Genomic DNA, 22,920 nt, shown 5'->3' with positions numbered 1-22,920 from the left:
AGCCGAATCCACGCTGATTGAACGATCGAACCACTGACTCGTGCTTTTACCGGCCTTGTATTAATGCAGCATCGTTTTGTGATTGTTGTCTACGTCGTCACGAGCGCATTCGATGAGAGAGAGTTTCCCGGAACGTCCTAGAATGTCATATAAATTATATACATAGTCACGTGAAAATTCTGGAAAAACAGTTGGAAAAATTTCGCCCCCTTCCGCACGTAAGTATTCAACCATAAATAGAAAAGAAAGAAAGAAAGAAAGAACCACATCAAAAGGAAAAGGAAAAGTCTTCCCTTTGGAAAATTTGACCTCGACCTCTCTGCCCCTCCTCTGTTTCCCCCGAAACTCCGGGTTAAACGAATAACTAGCGTCGGCCACAGGTTTTCCTCCGGATTCACGTACTGGAGAGAGAGAGAGAGAAAGCTGTACAGTGAAAGTGACCACTGAGAGACAGAGAGAGACAGAGGAGAAAAGTAGCGAAAACCAGCACGCGCAGCCCCACGGCGTCCTCTGGTTTTCATCTGGGTCAGCGGAATCTTGCTTTAAATATGCTCTGCTCCGCTGATCCCATGCCACCCCTTCAAACTTGAAACTTTCCACAAACCCTCTTCCTCTTTCAAGCTCTTCCTCGCCCTCCGCCTCTCTGTTTCTCTCTCTGTGTGTGTCAGCCAGCCGGTTTTGAATAATGGGTTCGATCCCTGCTTTCTCTTCCGCCCCTGCCGTGAAGCCCTCGCTCGCGCCGCCGGAGCCTCGTGATCGCGCTGCCGTCGATCCCGGGACGCTCGGCGGCGGCGGCGGCGGCGTGCTGCTTCGGGTCGCCCGCGATCGCCGCCGCGGGATCGGCCGGCGTTTCGGACGTGACGAAGAAGAAGATCGTAGTAGGGGATGCCGGTTACGTCCTCGAGGACGTCCCTCATTTCTCTGATTACATTCCCAATCTCCCTGTACATCTCTCTCTCTCTCCCTCTCTAATCGATAGTTTGGTTAAATTTGCTTGCTTGCTTGTTTGATCGATTTCACTTTGTTTTCTTCTTATACTATTTGTTGCGTTTCATGGTCCGGAATCGGAGGAAATTGAAAAGGGTGTGAATGAATTTACATTCCTGAGCTTCCGAGATTCACGGAACAGAGACAAAAGTCTCTTCTTCTTCTTCTTCTTCTTCCTTTTTCCAAGTGGGGAAAAAGAAAGAATCTGACACTAGCTTAGCTTAATTTGTTTATTTCAAATGAAGGACATTAAGTACAGTTCCATCATAACAAGGGCTGTTCTCCAATAATTAAGTTGCCGATTGATCGACTGTGTTGGATTCGTCGCTTCATTTTCAGAGTTGACTCTATTCTTCAGCTTCAAAATGTCATGTCAGGTCCTTTTGTGAGTCAATCACCCGCTTCTGATAGGATTTGTTTGCCATCTTCTGATTTTACTAGTGCTAAGCCTGGTTAAAGATTCATCAAATTTAAATTTTGAAGGGTCATTAGCGGTTAATTGATCATGTTCTCATTTGCTATATGTTCATTTGTTTTCTTGCAGACCTATCCTAATCCGTTGCAAAACAACCCTTCATATTCAGTTGTGAAGTAAGTCGGAAAAATTGTTCCTTATTCTTGTTGATTCGAAAGGTTTTTATGTCGCGAACTGAAGGACATTCGTATTGACATGTTATATTTTCCTTAACCAGACAGTATTTCGTCGATTTCGATGACACCGTACCCCAAAAGGTTAGCCCCCCTTCTGCAACACATTCCGTTCTTGTGTTGGCGTAGATTTCGATTATCTGCTAGGAAATATCGCGTCTGTTATCTCAATAACATTATCTTCGTTTCTGTAGATTGTCGTGCACAAGGACACTCCAAGAGGAGTACATTTCCGACGTGCAGGGCCGCGTCAACAGGTATAAGTTTCCTTCTGCTCTGTCATGACAGAAGAAATACCGTGCTCTAATGCTCATGACTGACTAATGCTGTTGGACAATTCGATATCATGCAGGTGTACTTTGAGTCCGATGATGTTTACGCATGTATTGTGACATGTGGAGGTCTCTGTCCGGGGCTCAACACGGTGATCAGGGAAATCGTGTGCGGGTTGTACAATATGTACGGCGTCAAGAGAGTTCTTGGCATAGACGTAAGTGCGCATAATCCACTCATTAAGGCATTGTCATTAACTCCAAAATGATCAGAAATGATAGAGGACATTATGACGATTTATTGGGTTCTTCTACATTAGAACTCCATTTGGTCCTACTCGAGAATTTGTCGATATATTTTCGTATCTCTGGCTGTGTAACTAAAGTTAGGGATATGTTGCAGAATTTCCTAATGGAATCGTTTTTATCAAATATCGGATCTGCAGGGCGGCTACAAGGGTTTCTATGCTCGAAATACAGTTCCTTTGACTCCAAAGGTCGTAAATGATATCCATAAACGTGGAGGAACCATCCTCGGGACATCACGCGGTGGTCATGATACAAAAAAGATAGTCGACAGCATCCAAGATAGGGGAATCAACCAGGTCTTTAACCACATTTCTCAAATTTACAAATTTTTGCTGTTTGTTAACTTTATGTAGTTTCTGAGACACCACATGTACTACTCTCCAGTCCGGCTTTTCCGTCGCAGGAAGACATGCTTACAGCTTTCTGAATTTCAGGTCTATATAATCGGGGGTGATGGATCTCAGAGAGGGGCATCTCTGATATTCGAGGTGAAAAAATGATCTGTTGAGTGTTTTTTGTTGGTGACGACATGCTATGTTTCACTTTGTTGAAGTTGAGTCACACTCCAATGTCATTAACAATGCAGGAAGTTAGACGACGAGGTCTGAAAGTAGCAGTGGCCGGTATCCCCAAGACCATTGATAATGACATTCCAGTATGTACCATTACCATCTGAACTACTCAAAACTTGTAGAATGGACAGTGTCTCACTTTTATGCCCTTGGCTGATGCAGGTTATTGACAAGTCTTTTGGCTTCGACACTGCTGTTGAGGAGGCTCAGCGTGCTATCAATGCTGCCCATGTTGAAGCTGAGAGTGTTGAGAATGGTATTGGTGTAGTAAAGCTGATGGGCCGCCACAGCGGTGAGCTTCCTTTCTTGATTTTTTTTTTACCCTTTAATATGTCGTAATCTGTTCTTTGATGTGCCTTAGTTCTTGTTACTGCATTATCATGTGCCAGGGAATATTTAGAACCATGACTTGTCGACATGAATCAGCTAATTTTGACTTTCTAACACTATTCGTTGAGTGCATCATTGTCTTGCTTCTATGTCCATGATATTCGCATCTTTCTTCAAGCATGTGATTGAACTTAGAGATGGGTTTTGTGCCAGGATTTATTGCGATGCATGCCACTCTCGCAAGCCGCGACGTGGACTGTTGCTTGATTCCAGAGTCGCCCTTTTACCTTGAAGGTGCAGGTGGGCTTTTCGAGTACATAGACAAACGACTGAAGGAAAACGGGCACATGGTTCTTGTGGTTGCCGAAGGCGCAGGACAAGAACTCATGTCCAAGAGCATCGAATCCCTGGATAACAGTAAGGATGCTTCTGGCAACAAGGTCCTCCAAGACGTCGGCCTGTGGATCTCCCAGAGAATTAAGGTGGACATATTGTTTAAGTTCGCATTTTGACTTCCTCTGCAATTCCTCGAATTCAAAACCGATTTGCTGAACATGTTTCCTGATTTTTCTTTCTGCAGGATCATTTTTCCCAACAGGGTAAGATGGCCATAAACCTCAAATACATAGGTAGGTATTTTGTAACGTGCTGTTGTAATAGTATGCTTATGTCGGAAAGCAACAGAAGGATCTAACTTTAATCAAATGTTTGTTTTGACAGACCCTACGTATATGATCCGCGCCGTACCAAGCATCGCGTCCGACAATGTGTACTGCACGCTTCTTGCTCAAAGCGTCGTTCACGGAACAATGGCGGGCTACACTGGCTTCACTTCAGGACTCGTCAATGGAAGACAGACATACATACCTTTCTATGTACGTGTGGTCAATGAGTACATATCGGCATTCGAATCGCGGTTTCTTTTGGTGCGAGTAACGCGTGCAATCCTTCACCTTACCCCGATTCTTTGTTGTTTTCTTTTGCTCCAGAGAATTACAGAGAAGCAGAACAAAGTCGTGATAACGGATCGGATGTGGGCGAGGCTCTTGTCTTCGACCAACCAGCCTAGCTTCTGGAGTCCTAAAGACGTGATTGAGGACAAAAGAGAAGAAGAGCCACCAACAGAGTTGCCAGATGACCCAATCTGCGCCCAGGTTGACTTGATCGGCATCGGGAAAGAGACCGGTTAAAGTTATGCCGATATTTCTGTGAGCATATTAGCTAATTTGTTCGTAATACATTGATTGGCAGATCTAAGTTATCGGTTTGTATATAGCTATACATGTGCTGGAGAAACGTAAGACAACGCAGTCGATGCTTGCTCGGTGTAATCTCTTAGAGTTTGAGTCGCAATGAAATGATTTCCTCACGAATCCTCCGAATTCCTGAACCATGTTGCACAAGAGCTGGTTTCTCTTTTCTCTCAGCATGTAAACCGTTTGATGCAAGAAAGAAGATGGATATGGAGTTCGCCTGAGGCTTTGCTCATGGCAGGTTGGCACAGCCCTTTCGCCCAAAACGCTTCACTGATGATACAACCTGAACGTGATCGAAGTCAACCTTGCCTCCTTCCCAAGCTAAGCAATTTCTGCCACAACTTGTCCATGGAACAACACATGTTTGCACGCAAACTGTTCTTTTGTTGGCAAGTTACGAATGTGACTAACTCCAAATCGACGCCATTTAACGTGTTTTGACCGATTTTTGAGAAAATGACAGTTTCTGATCACATTGAAACACTCCTTTAAAGACGAGAGACGAATCTGACGGCCACACGCGAATTTGATGATTCTAAGCAAACATTTTCACCCGCTCCCTGTGTCAACACGTTGCTTAGCTGTTAGGCGAATAGGCCGGCACCCTGCAATTGATAATTCTGAACCGAACAAATAAGGCTCAATTCCTTTAAGTTTGGATCTTGGAGACGAAAATCGAAATGGACCGAAGAAATGACTTACCTAGGGAAAACGAGGCACGCATGAGCGATTCGCCGGATCTGAGCATGTCCGAAAATCGAGATAAACGGAACTTTGAACTCGCGAACGGCGGCATCCGAAAACAGGAAAAGCTCTCAGATTGTGTATCAACACAACCGTGAGTCCCAAGTACACATGGAATGACATTTTACACTTGAACGACATCATTGAGCATGAATTTAACGCAGTTGGACTTGGGCACCAACTGAAAGTTGGTGTTTTTTGTGAGAGGGTTAATACCACAAAACCTCCAAACTATGCCTATCATAACACAAATACCCCAAACTTTTTTTGTACCATAAAAAATCTTGAATTTATATTAATGTGTCACAGTGGACAAGTTTAGGATTTTTTGTGGCACAAAAAAAGTTTGGAATATTAGTATCGGAGTGGGTATAATTTGGGTTTTCTGTGGTATTTGCCTTTGTGAGTCAAGAATAATTGTGAATCAGAATTGAGATATGAATTAAAATTGGTGTTTTTTTAAGGAAAAAGCCATCAAAAAACATTAAACTATATCCACTATGACACATTTACTATGAACTTTTTTTTGTGACATCAAAAACCTCAAACTATACTCACCGTGACAATTCGCCCTATACCTTTTAATATGACTTGTACCTATGTGACACATTTACCTTTCGTTAAGGTTCTGTCACTTGATTTTTAGCTAAAGTAATATCGTTTTTATTTTATTAAAGTCACGTGAACACCATATCATCGCAATATTAACATTGGAGGAATCTTGATGGAGGATAAACGTGTTATATAGATATAAATTTGAGACTTTTGGTATCATGAAAAAAAAAAAGTCGAATGTGTTAAAATGGACATGGTATGGTAATTTTTTTTTTTTGTGGCTTTTTGACCTTTTCTTTAAAGAAAATTAGGCAAAGCAAGCCTTTGCCTGCTTCCCAGCTCCCGTGTCAACCCGTTGAGCTTCGCAGAAGAAGCAAAGCCATTCTTCTCTCTCTCTGGGTGGAAGGTGAAGTTGAAGGTGAAGGGGAAGGTGGTGAAGGTGAAGGAGGTGAAGGAGAAGGGATGGGGATCAGATTCATACTGATGGTGAACAAGCAAGGCCAGACCCGTCTCGCCCAGTACTACGAGTACCTCACCCTCGAAGAAAGGCGCGCTCTTGAGGGCGAGATCGTCCGCAAATGCCTCGCCCGCACCGAGCAACAGGTTTCTCCCCCCACCCAATTTCCTCCTCCTTCTTCTTCTTCGTCCGCATCCATCGATCGGTCCGTCAGATCTCCCTGGTTCCAACCATCTGGGCCCTAATTTCATTGGGCGATTCTTGTTTGTTTGGGTGGTGCTTTCTTTGACATCGTAGATTGGGTGCTGGTACCCGTTTCGAGTTGATTATGGGTTGACGCATTAAGTAGAAGGAGAACTATGGATTTATGATCAGGAAACATCGGCGCGCTTGATTCTTGCAAAATTTTGATTCTCGCGAATTCTTGGTGTTCGAAGCATGATCTTAGCTTAATTCTTGGATTTAGTTCTTTTATAGGCAACGTCCTATCCATTAATCCGTGCATTTTAGATGGAATAGCCATCCGCCATAACTTGTCCTTGAATAACTATTTTGATCAATGGAGCCTAGAGGTTGGGCCTAGAATCAACGGTTTCGATGGGCGACCGTTCGATGATTTCTTGAAATTCTTGCGAACTAGCTGGCTTCATGGGAGACATTGCTACATTTGCGTGGATGGGCGATGAGAGGGAGCTTTTCCTGTCGGTCTCTCGTTTGATGACCTCGTCAAGGACATTGCTTTCCTGTTAGTTCCTTGTTGCGTATTTTGTTGCTCTTGTCCATTCTTAATATAAGGCATTCGTTAAGCTCTAAAAATCGAATGCTTCAGCACTTTGACGCTATTCGAGTGTGTTTGATGAGTTTCTAGTAGATGCAAGTAAATTAACTAACTGCAGCTCTAAATCATGTACCCGCTTAAGTCGCAGAAACCTTCTTAATACTGGAGGAAGGTTTAACGTGAATAGCCGCTGTCCTGTTGTCAATAGTAAGCATGATGCGAAGAAGTGGTTGAGTAGGAAATGTTGGAGGTGGTGGGGCGCACTGGTTGAGGTGGTGTTCTTCTTATGCTGGCGGTGGTTAAGGTAATGATCCTGACATTGATGATCCAAGAGATTGATTAATGGGGGAGGCGAAACTTGTGATGGGGCAGGTGTTGGATGTGGTGTTGCTGCTGGCAAGGTGATGGAATGGCCACGGGGACTGGCAATGACAGCACTGGAGTTGGATTGCGGTGGTAGTGGAGGCGATAATGGTGTGGCGCGGGTGATGGTGGTAGAAGCTTTGCAGTCAGTTAGATTTCAGATGACTACATATACATTTCAACTTTCAATTATTCAGTAATTACAACCTTCATTAAGTGAATATTTTTAGCTCTTAAATGTTCACTACTAATTGTTTAGTTTCATAAAGTTGGCTGATCATGTTTTTATTTGACTCCTTCCTGCTGTCCTGCTAGAGGATCTTGTATTTCCATTTAATACAAATTGGTTATGGAAGAATTATTGCTCACTATCTTATCATCATATATCTTGGTTCTCACATGGATATCCATTTTGCATGTTGCTTGGAACTTTTGCTTGTCGACAGTGTTCGTTTGTTGAGCATCGCAATTACAAGATTGTCTATAGGCGCTATGCTTCACTTTTCTTCTTGGTTGGAGTTGACAATGAAGAGGTAAAGCACCATCTTCTTGCCTAGTTTTGCTTGCTCTTTAAGATTGTTTGCACCCTCGGATGTGTTTTTATGGGTGTGACGGAGATCGTGCTATAATTTAGTAACTTTTCCTCTTTTTTTGTATAGATATTTTTATTAAGTCCCTTTTTGGTATAGATACTCATGAATTATGATTTCAAACTTTAGATGTACATGGCCACCTAAAACTTTTCCTGCTGTAGCATTGATTCATCTGTGTAATATGTTCCAGAATGAGCTTGCGATCTTGGAGTTCATACATTTACTAGTTGAAACCATGGATCGTCATTTCGGCAATGTGGTGAGTCATAAAGCAATAGCCTCTCCCCTTCAGTTCCTTCAAAAATGACTTCAAAGCGGGTTAAGTATGTGTATCTTTCTCCTCCTGATTAAATGCAGTGTGAACTGGACATCATGTTCCACTTGGAGAAGGCACATTTTATGCTGGAGGAAATGGTAATGAATGGATGCGTTGTGGAGACCAGCAAATCAAACATATTGACACCCATACAGCTGATGGAGAAATCATCATGAAACCATACCCAATAAAGTGTCGTCATTTTCTCTCGACGGTGCGCCAAGGTTACACATTATGGAACTCAGAGAAAATTTTTGGTGACTGTATATTACAAACTCTCGCTCTTTGTAATGCGCAATCCGTGCGTGGTTGTAGAATTTTTCAAGGACAAATTGTGGATTTCTGGAGGAACTGATTATGAGGTGGTGTAGTCTTTTTGCAACAGTACCAGAGTTGTAATGTACATTTCCGAGAAATGTCGGATATGCATTCAATTGGTCATCTTAAACGCATTTGAAAAACTGACTCGCGGAGGCAGAAACCTTGTATTGGGCTCTGTAATGTTATTCCTCCCGATTCCTGTTCTACTGTTCATGTCTTTCTTATGGGAAGTGTTGTCTACGTCGACTGCTATCTGCTTTGCTTTGCTTATTGATTTTCGCCCAATTATTGGCCTCAGTTGGAAGGCTTCTGCTTGCATTTTCAAAGTCGAAGACGCATCGCTTTGATATTTTTCTAATGAGATGTGTAGAAGCAAACTCATGGAGCTCATTGTGTCCTAGTGCGGAAACATCATTGAAGCAATGGCCGGTGATCTCAATACCATTCACCCTCTATCTTTACAAAGCACTTATTTCTCAATTCCTCCGGAACAATTTCTCAGCCTGGACTGTACCTTCCTAAGTAATTGTACCATACATATATACAAGATCCTGATTCTTACATTCAATAATACAAGCAGCATCACTTGCAGCTTCCATGTATTCGAGCCGCAAAATCATTCTAATCCGCCATTTTTCGTTCGCAATTAGTTACAAGAAAGATCATACCGCAGCAGGCCTCCCATCTTTTCTAGGATCACTCACAGCAGTAAGAGTTCCACGGACGACTCCAGAATTCAAGTCCTTGCGACTTTTGCGACCCGAATCGGGCGTGTTTTGTAGACTCTGAACGACAAGCTGGACAATTGCTCCTCCCGCTCTGGCTTCCAATTTATGACCTCTCCCCTTCAGGAAAAGCTTCCGTTCGTCCGCAAGCTCAATGTGATCACCATCGATGCAGGTGCAGTTTTCGTACAATACCACATTAGGTATCAGCTGCGGAATAGGAAAAGGACTGAGTCAAAAATGACCAGAACATAACAACTTGTAAGAGGAATTCAATTGAAAGTTCTTGAATGAATATGGTTGAAATGTACCCTGTGGTAGACCCTTGGATACTCAACAGCATCCAATGGTTCCATTCCCAGGACAAAGTGATTTAGAAAAACTTGGATCACTGCTGGAATTATGTTCATTCCTCCACTCCCTCCTATAACCCCTACCAACTGGTTATCCTGCATTCGGTAGATTTGGATTAGAAAACCAAAATTCAAGTTTAGAAGAGACAAAGTTTAGATTTTGCTCGAAAATTCAATATATGGTGCGTGGGAAAGTTTTCTAAAGAACGCTTGATCTGGTGTTCATTGTACTTTTACTTGCTTAAATTTAATTCAACGAATACAAGATAGAGCTATTCTGTCAAAGACAGTGTAGATTCTCTTCATGTTAAACCAAAGCCAAAGAACTGTGTTTGCATACCTTGGTGATGATGAGTGGGGTCATGGAAGACAAAGGTCTCTTGTTTGGTTTGATGAAATTCGCTGGAGCAGGTGGCAGGAGGTCGGGGGAAATCTCTGTGGGTGTCGAGAAGTCGCCCATCTCATTGTTGAGCACGATACCTGTAGTAGGCGAGAGAACCCCGCCTCCAAATGGATAATTAACGGTTGTAGTCATAGATACGGCATTCCGATCTGCGTCTACGATACCGAAATGGCTGGTACCATGATCTCTAAGTTGACTCCACCTGCCAACAGAGGGTTAAAACAGGTTAAATTACAATAAGTTCACAACAAAGCGGAGGTCTGTTTTGAATTTGCCAAATTCAAAGGAGGATCTTCATACTTGTACATGTAATACTCCGAAGGGAAAGTAGTATTGTCGAGTATCTTTTGCCTCAGTTGCTTCGCGAAGGACGGAGAGAGCATCTCGGACACGTACTGACTGATGCTCGCAAAATTAGGGTCACCCAAGTTCATCCGGACAGCAAACATGTGCTTCATTGCCTCTATCAAGCGGTGCATCCCAAGGCTTCCCTCTGCAGCATTGGAATTTCCATAGCTGTTGAGGATGTTCAGGACCTGTTCATGACCATTACACAAGATCAGGCACTTTAAGTCTGTCTATCCTCTAAAGAACAACTATATTTGTCACTCTCTCATAGACAAATTCCAACTTCCGCATCAACCTTTGATCACAACACCTTCCCATGCTATAGGTATAGGCTACCGGAATTGGAACATTATCTCATAGCACTAGTAGATGATCGATATTTCATATGTTGGGTGTAACAACAAACGGAATATCTAAAAGAAATTACTCACCAGAGAGAGCCCTAACGTTCCGCTCGATGGAGGCTGCATTCCGAATATAGTATAGCCCATGACCTCAGCGGACATCGCATCCGTTACTTCGACTTTATAGTTCCTTAGGTCCTCCATCGTCAAAATCCCTCCAGCCTCTCTCACGTCCTTGACCAACTTCTCGCCGACACTCCCATTGTAAAATGCCCGTGGCCCTTGTTCTGCTATGGCCTCTAAGCTCTGGCCCAATTCCACATTATAACAGGTATCGCCGGCGCGTAACAGCTTCCCGCCAGGCGCAAACACTTGTCTTAAGCCAGGATCATTCAAGATCATCTTCGCAGAATTTGCTATGTAATGCCCAAGGTACGGAGCGACCACAAACCCTTCCTTTGCCAGTTTTATGGACGGTTGGAACAGGGTCCTCCATGCCAGACGGCCGTGCTTCAACCACGCCTGATGAAGGCCAGCTATTTCACCAGGCACTCCCATAGACAAAGCGCCATGGTACTTGGCCAAGGGATTGTTCTCATACATGTCCTGTTGACAGCACTAAAAGTTACGATTTTTAACAGCTGGGAGGGACGAAGCAGATTGTTCGACATAGGAGAGATCCCAATGGGACTAGTGGTTTCCTCTATACCTCCAAGATAATCAATTTGAACAGAAGTTAAATACTCGATAAAAATTCAGAGGATGGCGTTTAACGAATCAATTCCAAAGCTTGACAGATGGCTACTATAGTAATTACTAAGTCATGATAATAATTAGCTCTACTAGACTAGAGAACAGATGATCTAAAAATAGACTAGAGCCTTTATCGACTGATCAGGTTTGTGTATTCACTTCAGTGGCAGAGAGAGGATAAACCTGTGAAGCAGCCAAAGGAGCTGTTTCCCTCATGTCGTAGGCTTCGGTTTTTGATGTCGATGAAGACTGGACGATCATGAAAGCACCACCTCCAATTCCACTTGCCATCGGATTGACGACACCGACGCACAAAGCGGTGGCGGCAGCGGCATCGACCGCGTGCCCTCCTTTCCTAAGCATCGACGCCCCGATCTCAGAACAACGGCCATCATCAGCAGCAACAACGCCTTTCTCCGACTCAACAACTATAGCATTGCTCAGAATACTCCCACCATACTTGCTACCCGCTCCCAGAGACCATGCATTTATGTCCCCTGATACTATAAGCCCAAGAACTGAAATTGCAAAAGATGAACACCCAAATTAGAACAACAACGTCTCACGTCCCATATATTATGAGTGATAAAACTGCTTTTGGTGCAGCTTAAAAGACCATCCTAAGGTAGTAATAGCATATCCATTATGGCCATGGCTCTTCAATTTCACATGGCACGTATCTACTCTGATCTAAGCAATGTGACTTGCCAGTTCTGACATTAAAGCATGCACCATAAGAAGTGTTCTCGTTTCTCATGTGCTTTATCTCTTTCCTTCATTCTCTTTCTGCCCCAAACAGGACAATTTTTTTAGCTATGTGGTCCCCGATCGAATAATTCAGGCTGAATTAGTGGTCACACTTCGGTTAGTAACCTTCTCGCTCAATCTGGCAATCCAATAATGCGGAAGGGAAAAAGTCGAATCAAGAAATCCTTACTCCCCCCAAAGTCAAAGCATACTCTTAACAAGATTCAGCTAGAAAAGGGTTCATTTTGCATACCCAGAAAGTTCGGATTTCACGGACAAACTATTCTTCAAGAGCCAGAGCACGAGAAAGAACAAGAACCCAGAATTCTTGATCCCGACCCAGAAAGAAACCAAGCAAGAAAAACACAACCCACCTGCGACTGTGATGAAAGCAAGGCAAAAGCACAGAGCTCTGGCCCAATTCCTCCTCCCCTGCTTCTTCTCACGATTGATCAAGCCATCACTGCCCAGAAGCGGAGCATCCATGATGCCTCCCCGCCCCACCAGCTCCCCCGCTTTTGGCCTCTGCACAAAATGAGAGAGAGAGAGAGAGAGAGAGAGAGAGAGATGGGGAAGGCAAAGACCGGTAGACACTTATAGGTGTTCAAGTAGAGTGATTGGTGGGGGTGGTTTGTTCTTGCGGCTGACGTAAGAGAGCTAATATATGGGACAAATTCATTCAGCTGGGGCCAGGGAGGAGAGACACGTGCCGAGGAGGGAATCAAGGAAAAGGAGGAAAACTTGGGAATTTCCACGTTGTCTTTGGGAATCATCGGAAACGAAACGCTGACTGGGCGATGCTGTCCGGCTCATTTCGGGTCACCACGGGCGTCACCTTCCTCTCTTCCTTCCTATTATTACAACGTCCCCGAAGATGGAAAAGAAAATTCAGAAGCATTTATCGTTCGTTTTGTGTGTGCGCAAAAGGAAGGCCTCCCGCCAAGTTGGAAAAAGGAATTACAATTCGGCGCAGCTATTTTTCACTTGTTCACAAAATCTGAAGCGACCCCACCATTTTAGGACATGAATAATCGCATCGTTTTACGGTTATATTCCATATGTACACATTGCCAACGTTGTTGAGGTACGGTTCATGCTCCCCGTTAAGAGGAAGACGTGAGGGTCCCGCTCTCCGATGAGCGGATAAAGGTCTGAGGGGCCGCCCCAGCGGGGTCATGGGGGCGTCGCTCCTAAGCCGCTAAAGAGTTTTTATAGTTTGAGTCCGTCTTTTATTGTTAGTTTGAGCATAAGCCCAGTCTTATAGTTGTAATTAGAGAAATGATACTATGATTGAATATAGCACTAATTTAAGGATGAATTAGGATAAATCTTGTATCTTTTCTTTTTTTTCTTTCTCGCCTTTACTCTCTATTTTGTTGTGTTTGTGCGCCTAACTTTAACATATAAACACTTGTCGAATGTACCTAGCGAAATAATATTCTAATTTTGGAGCACAAATCGTGCATATCACGAGGAAAAAGAGTGCGAAAGGAGTTTTGGATCATTTTTCTCCATCGATTATAAGGGCGCTATTAGTAAAATCCATTGGACCGTTTTTTTTTTGCAGCCGGTGAAATTATATTACCTGTATGTGTAATTTCGAAAGTGGAATGTTTAAGGAAAACTGTAAAATTTACACCCGTCGCTAACTCGATTTTGCACGCAAGAAACAGGAAATGCGCATTTCTAACTATTCGAATTGCATAAGCCGAATGACTCTTTCTATACATAACATACACCAGTAAAACCTTATAACTGAAAAGATTGGAGCTTAGGATCCTACCACGATATCATGCGGGACCATAGTCGACCGCTCTGAACTTGTAGAATAACCGTTCTCATGGCTCGTCCAGCAGAAGGGCCATTCAACTCCTTGTGAAATAGGGAAAAAATAATAATTTTTACGTACTACGGTTTCATGTGTATTTATACTCTCTTTTTTACCCCTCGTATAATGCATATTCTAAGGGTATTTTTTAAGGGTTCAATGTAATTCATTTTCCATGGACAATTACGGCGAAATATTTGGAAAATGGGAATATAATATGAGTTGGTAGGGTGACGACTCGGCACGAAATCGACCCATATTGTTGGAGTGGGACATTTTACCTTGAACCGTGACAATGTGTTAGGTGATGACGGGACACGAAGTGTTTAATTTTTTCACTTCTTAAGGCGAAGATTCAATCATTCTAATAATTTATAGTTCTTTTTCTGTATAATACGTCACGACTTCGAATATATATATAAATATATATAATTAAAAATTAAATCTTTCTGCGGTCCCATTTTAGATATAATTACTTCAAAACCGGAAATGGTCGTTCTAAGAAAAAGCACGCTATTGGATAATCATAATTATATGCTTTGACGAAGCAATTCTAGAATCTCAAGGACATTGATGTCCATATACAACTTAATTAAGGGTACGTTTGTTTTGCGAAAAAATAAATGATTTGAAAATTATTTTCCTAAAAAATGATCGTCCGTATCGATTACAAAAATGAATAAATGAATAATATTTTCATCGTTCACAATAAATTGTCGTCGATGATAAAAATATTTTTCATTGACTAATTATCTTAAGCGATATGACCGATCATTTTTAAAGACAATAATTTTCAAATCATTCATTTTCCGCGAAACGAACGGAACTCTAGAGTCGATGATTAAGGTGATCCATACGATACCGGGAATGCACTATTTCATTTAAGGCGATCGAAACTACTTCTCGATAGCCAAAAATAAAATTAAAAAACACTCCCGAGAAAAATTTTGCGAGGAAAGAAAATTACTCGATAACAATTTTTTTGTTCCAAATTGAACAATGTTTTTCATTTATCGGCGTGACGGTGAACAATAGAGGCATGAAATATTATGTTTCGATTTTACCCGATTAGAATTCCGATGGAGCACGCGAATCTTCGAAAGATTTGACTTCTACGAATTTGTGGGTTTCTTTGCGAAATTGGTCATCAATGACGCATCATTTGGAAGAAAGAAAAGTACGGAGGATTTGTCCAATTTCACTTCTTCCGTCAATGACTTCGTCAAATTACGGAACGGAATTGTCAAAAGATGTCCGGAGAAAGCAAAAGGCAAAATGAGTCCAAGACTCTTCCGAAGGCAGATTAGTCCAAATGCATAGCAATTCTTAGGATCCTGATTAGGGCTATGTGACCGGTTCGGTTCTATCCGGGAACCGGACCGAACAGGTCATGAAAACAGCTTCGATTCCCGGTTCCAAAAATTCAAAACTAGTACTCTAGGGATGGGTTCCACGTTCTGGGTGCTGAACCCATCTATCGAAAACCAAAGTCGGAAGAAGATGATTTATCTTTACAAAATAAACCTAACTTCCCTCTTACTTTACATTTCTATTTGTTTTGTATCGATATATTACTTTGAGCCGTTTTGTTACTCGTACTATTTTGATGTAGCTGCTATTTATTTCAATTTCTAAAAAATGAAGAAGAAAAAAAAAAACCAGTCCCCAGGTATACCTTAGAACTCGACCGGAAAAACAAGGTAGGTTTCGAGGTCGATTTCAAGGCAAATAGGTTAGATTCCAAATTCCAAAAATTGGGAACCAGTTCTAACATTGTAGGTTTCAGGTTCTAGGGTGGGTTGTTCCAGGTCAGGAACCTACCCATCCTGAAACCGATCACTCCCACCGAGTCGGAAGATCATGTCTCGGGTGGGACCCCCCTGACGGGCTAAGTCACGCGCCGAGCACGTGGACACATTGCCACGTGGGAGATGAAAATGGAAAACAATCGAGCACGTGATGCATAAGTACAACCCCCCCACTCCACCAACTCGCTTGGCTGAGCTGGTTTCCTCTTGTTCTGCTGATTTCGTGGGCCCCTTTAAGATTTTGCATTGTTGTCGATTTCTTTGGAGGTTCATTTTTCAGTCCCTAAGGAAGAATCTCATGGGCCGGGCCTAGGCCCTATACTATGTAGCCCGTACCTTTTATTTCTTCATTTTTTTTTATTTCTTCGTCGCGTTATTAAAATCGAATGTATCGCTCCTTTCTATTGTGATTTTACATCGAGATCGCATCGTAAATAAGAAAAGAGTACATATTATAATCGGGCTATTTAAATAACAAGACAAAATAAAGATTTTGTCATCTAATAATAAGCTTTGTTACTAATCCGTGCGGTCTGACGAGAAATCATCGAAAAAGTTAATTTGTTTCTATGAGTATGAAAATAATCATGTCTTGGGCATAGGAAAATGATTTCTAACAAGTCACATCATTAGTTGGCTAAACTAAAGATGAAAATTACCTTTAAAATTGAATTCTGCAAAATTTCACATGCCAACATAGCAAGAAGTCCTAAATTCAAATATTTTCAATCCCAAACCCCCTTCTATATATTTCTAGTCTTGGAAAAACCACTAAAACCCAACTTTCCATCGTGACACATTTACGAACTTTTTTGTGACACTAAAATGAAAAATTACCTTTAAAATTGAATTCCTGCAAAATTTCACATGCCAACATAGCAAGAAGTCCTAAATTCAAATATTTTCAATCCCCTGTAAATCCCCCTTCTATATATTTCTAGTCATTACTCTTAAGAGCGACAATTCAGCCTAAGCTTGAAAGACAAAGTTAAATATTTAAACATTAAACCACCACTCTTTCATTGAATAATTTATCTAACCTAAATTTTTAGAGCAAGTTATTGTGATTAAGTATTGATACGACGCGGTTTACACATGTATATACCACAAAAGAAAAGAGTACTTTTTAATGTTCATTTGTAAGCTCGGCAGCATGTGAGAGAAGTAAGTTTTATTAAATCATGTCGCGTTTTATTTTATGTAAAAGTGCATTTATTTTACAAACTGTTGTCAAAGTACACATTGAAAACATGCACATTCGAACTGCACATGGATACAAGGAATACGTAACACTGAATGTGCGATAGTAATTGTCAAACGTGGAAACCAATTTTATTATTCCGATAATTACTTTCGAAGTATATTACCATTTTCGAGATTTTATAGAATCAATAGATACCCTTCATCGTTATCGACGAAATAGCTCAATAGGCATGTTCAAGCAAAATTAAAATCGAAGATAATTTCGAAATTGCTAAATGCCAACGATACACACATTGAAATTAAAACAAGAAATAATTGCACATTGGACATTGAACAATCAGATACAAAGAAATAATTGCACATTGGACATTGAACAACCAGATACAAAGAAATAATTGCACATTGGACGGATGAACAATCAGATACCCATCTTTCTTCTTATTAATTTTTTTTTTTTTTTGCTCTTTACATCAACTAATCAAACATAAGATCAATCGAAGAAAGCTAAAACAGCAATGCACTGCCTTCTCAGCCAATTAACTCCTCTAAACCTTCTAAAACATCATCACCATCTGAGCTTCGCCGGGAAATACTGCAATTGAAAAATTATGTTAAAGCCACGAATAAATTGAAAAATGCATACTTCTTTGTACACTATATATATATATGCATAAATTATACGATCATTATTTGAGGGAAACTCACCTTTCCAATGAGGGACATGTAGTATGGCTTGACTTCCTCAACATCGATCCGGACCTTGCTCTTGCTGTATAGATCATACTTGCTGCAGGAAATCAAGCAGAACACAAATTAGTCATTAGTCCCAAGGAATTACCCACAAATCAATGCCAAACAAAAAACACATAAAAAAACCGATAATTATTTGAATTTCATCAGTACTTGAATATCTTAAGCCACTTCATGTTCTCCCTATCCTGCTCGTTCATAAGGTGAGTGTATGCCCCGCACTTATGCAATGCTGCAAAGAAGATGAAAGCACAAGGTTCATCATCAACTGAAGTATCAAAATAGTTATCATTAAGGAATGAGCAACCGGCTAATTCGCAAACTTAAATCACGTACGATAGAACGAATGGTAACGGATAATGAACAATGCCGCCGGAGGGAGAGTAGTTTTATTTTCTTTGGCCACCTGCAGATTTTCCAATCAACATAATCGCATTACTATCTTTGGATAATTACCAATATTTACTAATGATAATCACCTGCTTGATGGTAATTTCCTCAGAAAATTAAAAGGGTAATTACCAAGTACATGTAGTCATCATGACCCCAAGTAATCATCACGTTGTCCAGACCACACCCTTCGCTGTATATCCCACATTTGGTGTTGTAGGCAGGATTGTGATAGTCCGGGTTGCCCTCGAAGTACTGCATCAAATTAGTGGAGATTATGGTTAAGGTTAAGACTAAGATTAACATTAGGGTTATGATCAAGGTCTTTGTCACAGATTGAATGTACAAATCGAGTGGAATTTGTGGGAATGCAAAGAGACCTTGTGGTGGACAATCGATTCATCAAAGGCGCATCCAAGAGGGTGCGTATCACCTGTAAAATTAGTCAAAAGTAAGTAGGTTTTCAAATTTTTAAAATTGAGTGAAAAAATGAGTCATGACCAAAAAAGTAAATAGGAAAATGACAAAAGAAAAACTCACCGACAACAGCCCATTGGGGAAGCCCACCAAAGCTGGGATGAAGCAGCACCTTTCCAAGATCTGAAAAGTCAGCCAATCAAATGTCTTTTTAAGGGAAAAAAGGAAAATCTTCTACCTTCTTTTGGCACCTTACTATGCAAAACAAAAGGACAACATTTTTAAAACCGTACCGGAGATCGCATCGTGCCGTGTGGTACACAGCTAATTATATCAGGTTAAATCGGCCAACAATTAGATTGAACCGAAAAATGCCGGCACAAAATAGTTACCCAATTAAATCGGTCACGACATTTTTTTCAAAATCATGCGTTTGGTCCCATTTTTAGGGTCCAATCTCTAAAACAAAAATAAGAGTCTTGTCACAGGAATTTCTTATTGGGTTTTCCAATCCCCTGTTCTTAGTCAAACCCCGGATTGCTTGAGCCAATAAAAATAGGATCTTGAGGCATATTAGTCGGGGCATATACCGTGGATAAGGCCGGTCAAATGCAGCCAATCTTCGTCAGGATGATCCTTCCTGATGGCTTCGGCAGTTTGGAGTAAGTGCTCGATCTGAGGCTCGTCCAGATCAGGATCGCTGTCGTCTATCACGTCATTCAGAAGCTCGCAGCATTCCCATATGCTCATCTCTATCTTGTCCAGTTTGCCGTATTCCCCCCTCATCTTCTTCACCTGGGGTGTTCATAGCATTCCAGTAAGCTCGAGCACAAGAAGCGAAGGGCAAAAAGATGCCAACTTTAATGGTGGATCCGACAGAAACCGATAAGTCCGTCGATGGGTTTCTTTCTTACAAAGTCATAGGTCTGGTGGATGTGGTTCAACCGGTAGAACCCCTCCACCGTCTTCTGCCTCTGGCTCTCTGCATCGTAGTCCCTGCCAACCCAGAAAGAACAAAGGAGAAATTTGTCCCATCAGAAACCGCTTCGTTGCAAGTAAAAAAATCTTGCATTGCATCAGAAGGATGGCCAGGGTGAGCCAGAGAGATAAAGTGCAGGGACCTGAAAGAGTGACCAAACGCATTGATCTCGGGCGCCACGAACCCTTCGTCCGACGCCTCCTTCGGCAGCGCAAACCCGCCATCGAGCACCAGATCATTGGTGATCGTCAGCGTCTTCTGCTCCTCCGCTTGGGCGGCGCCTGGGAAAAACAACCAGACCCAGAAGATGAAAAAACCTCCCCCCAAAGTCAAACTCATCCGCACTTGCCACTCGCATGCACGAAACGATACAAAGACCCCAAACAAAAAGACGAACTTGAAGAGAGACCATGAGTTCGTGGGGGCCTACCATTATCGATCTGCTCAATGACGATAGTCATCTTCTTCTTCTTCTTCTTCTTCGAGGCAGGGTAACAGCAACACGCAGAAAGAAACCAAACTGGGAAACAGAGCACGGGAAGAAAGTATCGAAAAGCTCCCGTTGTTTTTGCAGTGCTTGGTAGCTACGGAAAAGGGCGGAGGTGGGGGGGTATTTATAGGAGGGGACAAGGAGGAGTCCTGTCTTGCGATTCGAAAGCCCTCACAGGTCCTGATCAGCGATTTGGAATGTTTGGAGTCCTTAACTGAAAAAAGCGGGGGAGCTGAAATTTCTTGCTTCTTTTCTAATCTCAACCACCCTATCCCATCCGATGGACGCGCTCGTCATGCATGTTAAGTCCAAAAGCATGTGATTTTTCCTAACGCGAGAGGATAAGGGTCGACTCGCGCCGGGGTGAGCCGTGTGCTCCACGCACCAATCGGGTCGCGAGCTGATGACCTGGCAGAATCGACGTTGATTAGACGCCATCGAGGGACTTGTCGCTTTGATTTAGGAGAAAGAATTGATGATCTTCGAGGCGATTGACCAGGGGCATTAAGCCCCAAAAAAAATTGGATTGGAGTTTGGATAGAGTTTACCCACAACACAAGGCTTCGTGTCACTAACCAAATACATATCATTGACCGTAAATTAGATGAGATCAGAAGAAAACGAATCGGGAAAGTCTTTGTTTGGGAATAATAGTAATAATTACAGGCTGGAAAATTCGTAATTATATACATTTAACTAGCGTTTTTTTGTTTTGTTTTAGGGTGGGGGGGTAAAAAAGGGCAATGTATGTATGTAAGAACTATCCATTTCGATTAGTGATCACTCGTGTAAAAATGTTCAAAAACGCGAAATTATAAATGACAGTATCTAAATATATATCTAATTTGTCGAGTGATGGCGATACACGACGTTTTTCTGATAGCCACCTTCTCGCTGAGCAAGAATTGCGAATCGGGTTTATAAATTGCAGAAATAGTTAATCTCTGGTGCTGATCCATATCGTTTTCTGAGATTATTTTCTGAATTTCGGCGGTTTGCAAAAAGAGAAAATTTGTTTAAGGTCTAGCATGTGGCTAAGAGGCATATAACCGTTTCACTTTGATTTTAAGATGATGACTATAGGCTCGACATAGCGGCACATGCCTAGCTCTTTCTCTTACAATTTGTACCTAATTTGAATTTCTCAATTTGATTAAGTTGCAGGAAGAGCACGCCACGTCAAATCGTTACGATGTTTGAAATTTAAGGTAATAATCTCTTGCCCCCGTCTCCATAGGGATTTCTCCATCCGCTAGTGCTAGTAATCACCTCGCCAGTGATAAGTACCCGCCATCTCCTACGCGACCGAATTCCTGCTAAAATTCATATCACCCCTTTTTTTTTTCATTCGATTCATTTGATCTTGCCGCCCATCTCTCGGCCGCAACCCGTGCGCATCGCTCGCCATCATTCCATGGTCTTCGATTCGACACGAGGAAAAAAAAGAAAAAAAAACCGAACACATGAAGCTCAGCCCATAGCCCGGAATATAACAAACGCGCGGGCACTCCAATTTCGCATAGCATAAGCATTTTAATGACAGCACGATCGTGGGTCTCAAACAGAAAGCACATTCCATCCCTTCCACGGGAACTTCCGCAATTTCACAAAAGGTCAGGCCCCTCGTTGCAAAGTACCCAATAAATATGTCCACGTGAAATTAAGAAATTACGGGCTGGCAGGGGGGGGGCGTGAGTCAGCGTTACGTGGAACCAGATCTTTTCAAAACGATTGCGGGACTGCGACTTCCGGGGCGACACTGACGCAGCATCCAGTCATACGGCCGCCCAATCATCTTTGCGCGGGCGGGGGGGCTTTGAAATCGACGGCCGAGACGTGAGCGTGGCAACCGCAGGGAGGAGCCAAATCCAACCGTCCAAACCCCCCCCCCCCCGCGTCGCGATTGATGGACGGCGGGATGCGAGCCCTGCTGTGTCAGTTGTCAGCACAAGGGAGGTCGCAAGTTGCCGAATATTTTTCTGTTTTCGAGGCCAGCAAGTTGGCATATATATATATATATTCCCTTTTTTTTTTATGAAAGGAATGGATGGTGGTGGTGGTGGGGGAGATGGCGATTTTTGGTTAAAAAAAAAATATCTTTTGGCGCCGGCGACGAGCGGATTGGCTGTTTTCAATGAACGGTCCTGATTGTTTTGGGGAAATGGAAGGGGGATTGAGAGAGAGAGAGAGAGAGAGAGAGATTTTTGATTTTATGTATATAAAGGGATTATATTGGGATTTTGGTGAGGTACCGCCCATTTAGGGCACGTTTTGGGTATGGGACATTTGGGTGGCCTCCAAAAAAAAACAAGAGGGGTCCGTGGACATTTGATCATAGAGGATCCAAAGCTTCACATGGTGGGATTCAGCCCCAAAAAAAAAGGGAAAGTTTGGTGTGTTGTGCATATAGGAAAGGAGTATTGATTTAATTAGTTCCAGTTGATTGGCCCTTGTGCTAAAAACAGATCATTGGTTGAATCTTGAATGTTCTGTGGTTAGTGTTCGTTTTTGTGGAGTTTTTTTTAGTCTGCAATAGGAAGAAGACGAAGACAAGCGTCGAGGGGAAAGGAATTAAAATATATATATTCAAACAATATGGAAAAATTATAATAACAGTATTGAAAGGTTACAGAATGTAGATATTGAAGTACAGGTGCAATAGTAAGAAAATTTTTTTGGTAGAAATTCTCCCGTTACTCAGACTATTTGGTAGTCTAGAACGATAAAATTTTCTACACTATAGAAACTAGAAAAGCTTTTGAAAGATCTTGAAAGTATGAGACAAAATCTTTACATGGATTAGAAACTTACTGGGTATGAAAAGGTTATGAGATGAATGATCTCTTATTCCCTCGAAGAAGGTTTGGGAGATCTGGAGAAG

The 22,920-nt window shown here is 42.1% G+C and overlaps 4 protein-coding genes across 4 annotated transcripts; 2 read left to right on the top strand and 2 right to left on the bottom strand.

Moving 5' to 3' along the window:
• Positions 1-725: 725 nt before the first annotated feature.
• LOC115671136 (ATP-dependent 6-phosphofructokinase 3-like) lies at positions 726-4,491 on the top strand (the record flags this gene model as incomplete). Its single annotated transcript, XM_030592610.2, has 13 exons — positions 726-944; positions 1,532-1,578; positions 1,680-1,719; positions 1,830-1,892; positions 1,988-2,125; positions 2,354-2,512; positions 2,651-2,704; positions 2,803-2,871; positions 2,951-3,080; positions 3,332-3,600; positions 3,699-3,747; positions 3,839-3,993; positions 4,108-4,491. Coding segments are annotated over 13 exons (1,593 nt in total), but the record flags the coding sequence as incomplete, so codon positions are not given.
• Positions 4,492-6,061: 1,570 nt separating this feature from the next.
• On the top strand, positions 6,062-8,753 carry LOC115671042 (AP-4 complex subunit sigma). Its single transcript, XM_030592495.2, has 4 exons — positions 6,062-6,276; positions 7,718-7,804; positions 8,055-8,123; positions 8,222-8,753. Exons 1-4 carry the CDS (start codon positions 6,136-6,138, stop codon positions 8,354-8,356), a joined length of 432 nt encoding a protein of 143 aa, XP_030448355.1. The 5' UTR covers positions 6,062-6,135; the 3' UTR covers positions 8,357-8,753.
• Positions 8,754-8,915: 162 nt separating this feature from the next.
• Positions 8,916-12,743, bottom strand: LOC115671041 (glutathione hydrolase 3). The gene is made up of 7 exons (XM_030592494.2): positions 12,549-12,743; positions 11,611-11,945; positions 10,762-11,280; positions 10,283-10,518; positions 9,920-10,184; positions 9,538-9,675; positions 8,916-9,436 (listed from the first exon to the last, which is right to left on the bottom strand). Exons 1-7 carry the CDS (start codon positions 12,658-12,660, stop codon positions 9,164-9,166), a joined length of 1,878 nt encoding a protein of 625 aa, XP_030448354.2. The 5' UTR covers positions 12,661-12,743; the 3' UTR covers positions 8,916-9,163.
• Positions 12,744-17,415: 4,672 nt separating this feature from the next.
• On the bottom strand, positions 17,416-20,097 carry LOC115670988 (inositol oxygenase 2). The gene is made up of 11 exons (XM_030592408.2): positions 19,980-20,097; positions 19,692-19,830; positions 19,485-19,566; positions 19,161-19,365; positions 18,694-18,753; positions 18,534-18,586; positions 18,286-18,408; positions 18,100-18,169; positions 17,917-17,995; positions 17,719-17,800; positions 17,416-17,605 (listed from the first exon to the last, which is right to left on the bottom strand). The coding sequence occupies exons 1-11, from the start codon at positions 20,008-20,010 to the stop codon at positions 17,579-17,581; spliced, it is 951 nt and encodes a 316-aa protein (XP_030448268.1). The 5' UTR covers positions 20,011-20,097; the 3' UTR covers positions 17,416-17,578.
• Positions 20,098-22,920: the final 2,823 nt, after the last annotated feature.

Source organism: Syzygium oleosum, unplaced genomic scaffold (genome assembly GCF_021117445.2).
Source record: "Syzygium oleosum isolate NSW1041296 unplaced genomic scaffold, Sole_v2.1 Sole_v2.21, whole genome shotgun sequence".
In the NCBI taxonomy this organism is placed as follows: domain Eukaryota; kingdom Viridiplantae; phylum Streptophyta; class Magnoliopsida; order Myrtales; family Myrtaceae; genus Syzygium; species Syzygium oleosum.
Note: the sequence above shows the minus strand (reverse complement) of the source record. Positions and strands in the feature narration are given on the sequence as shown.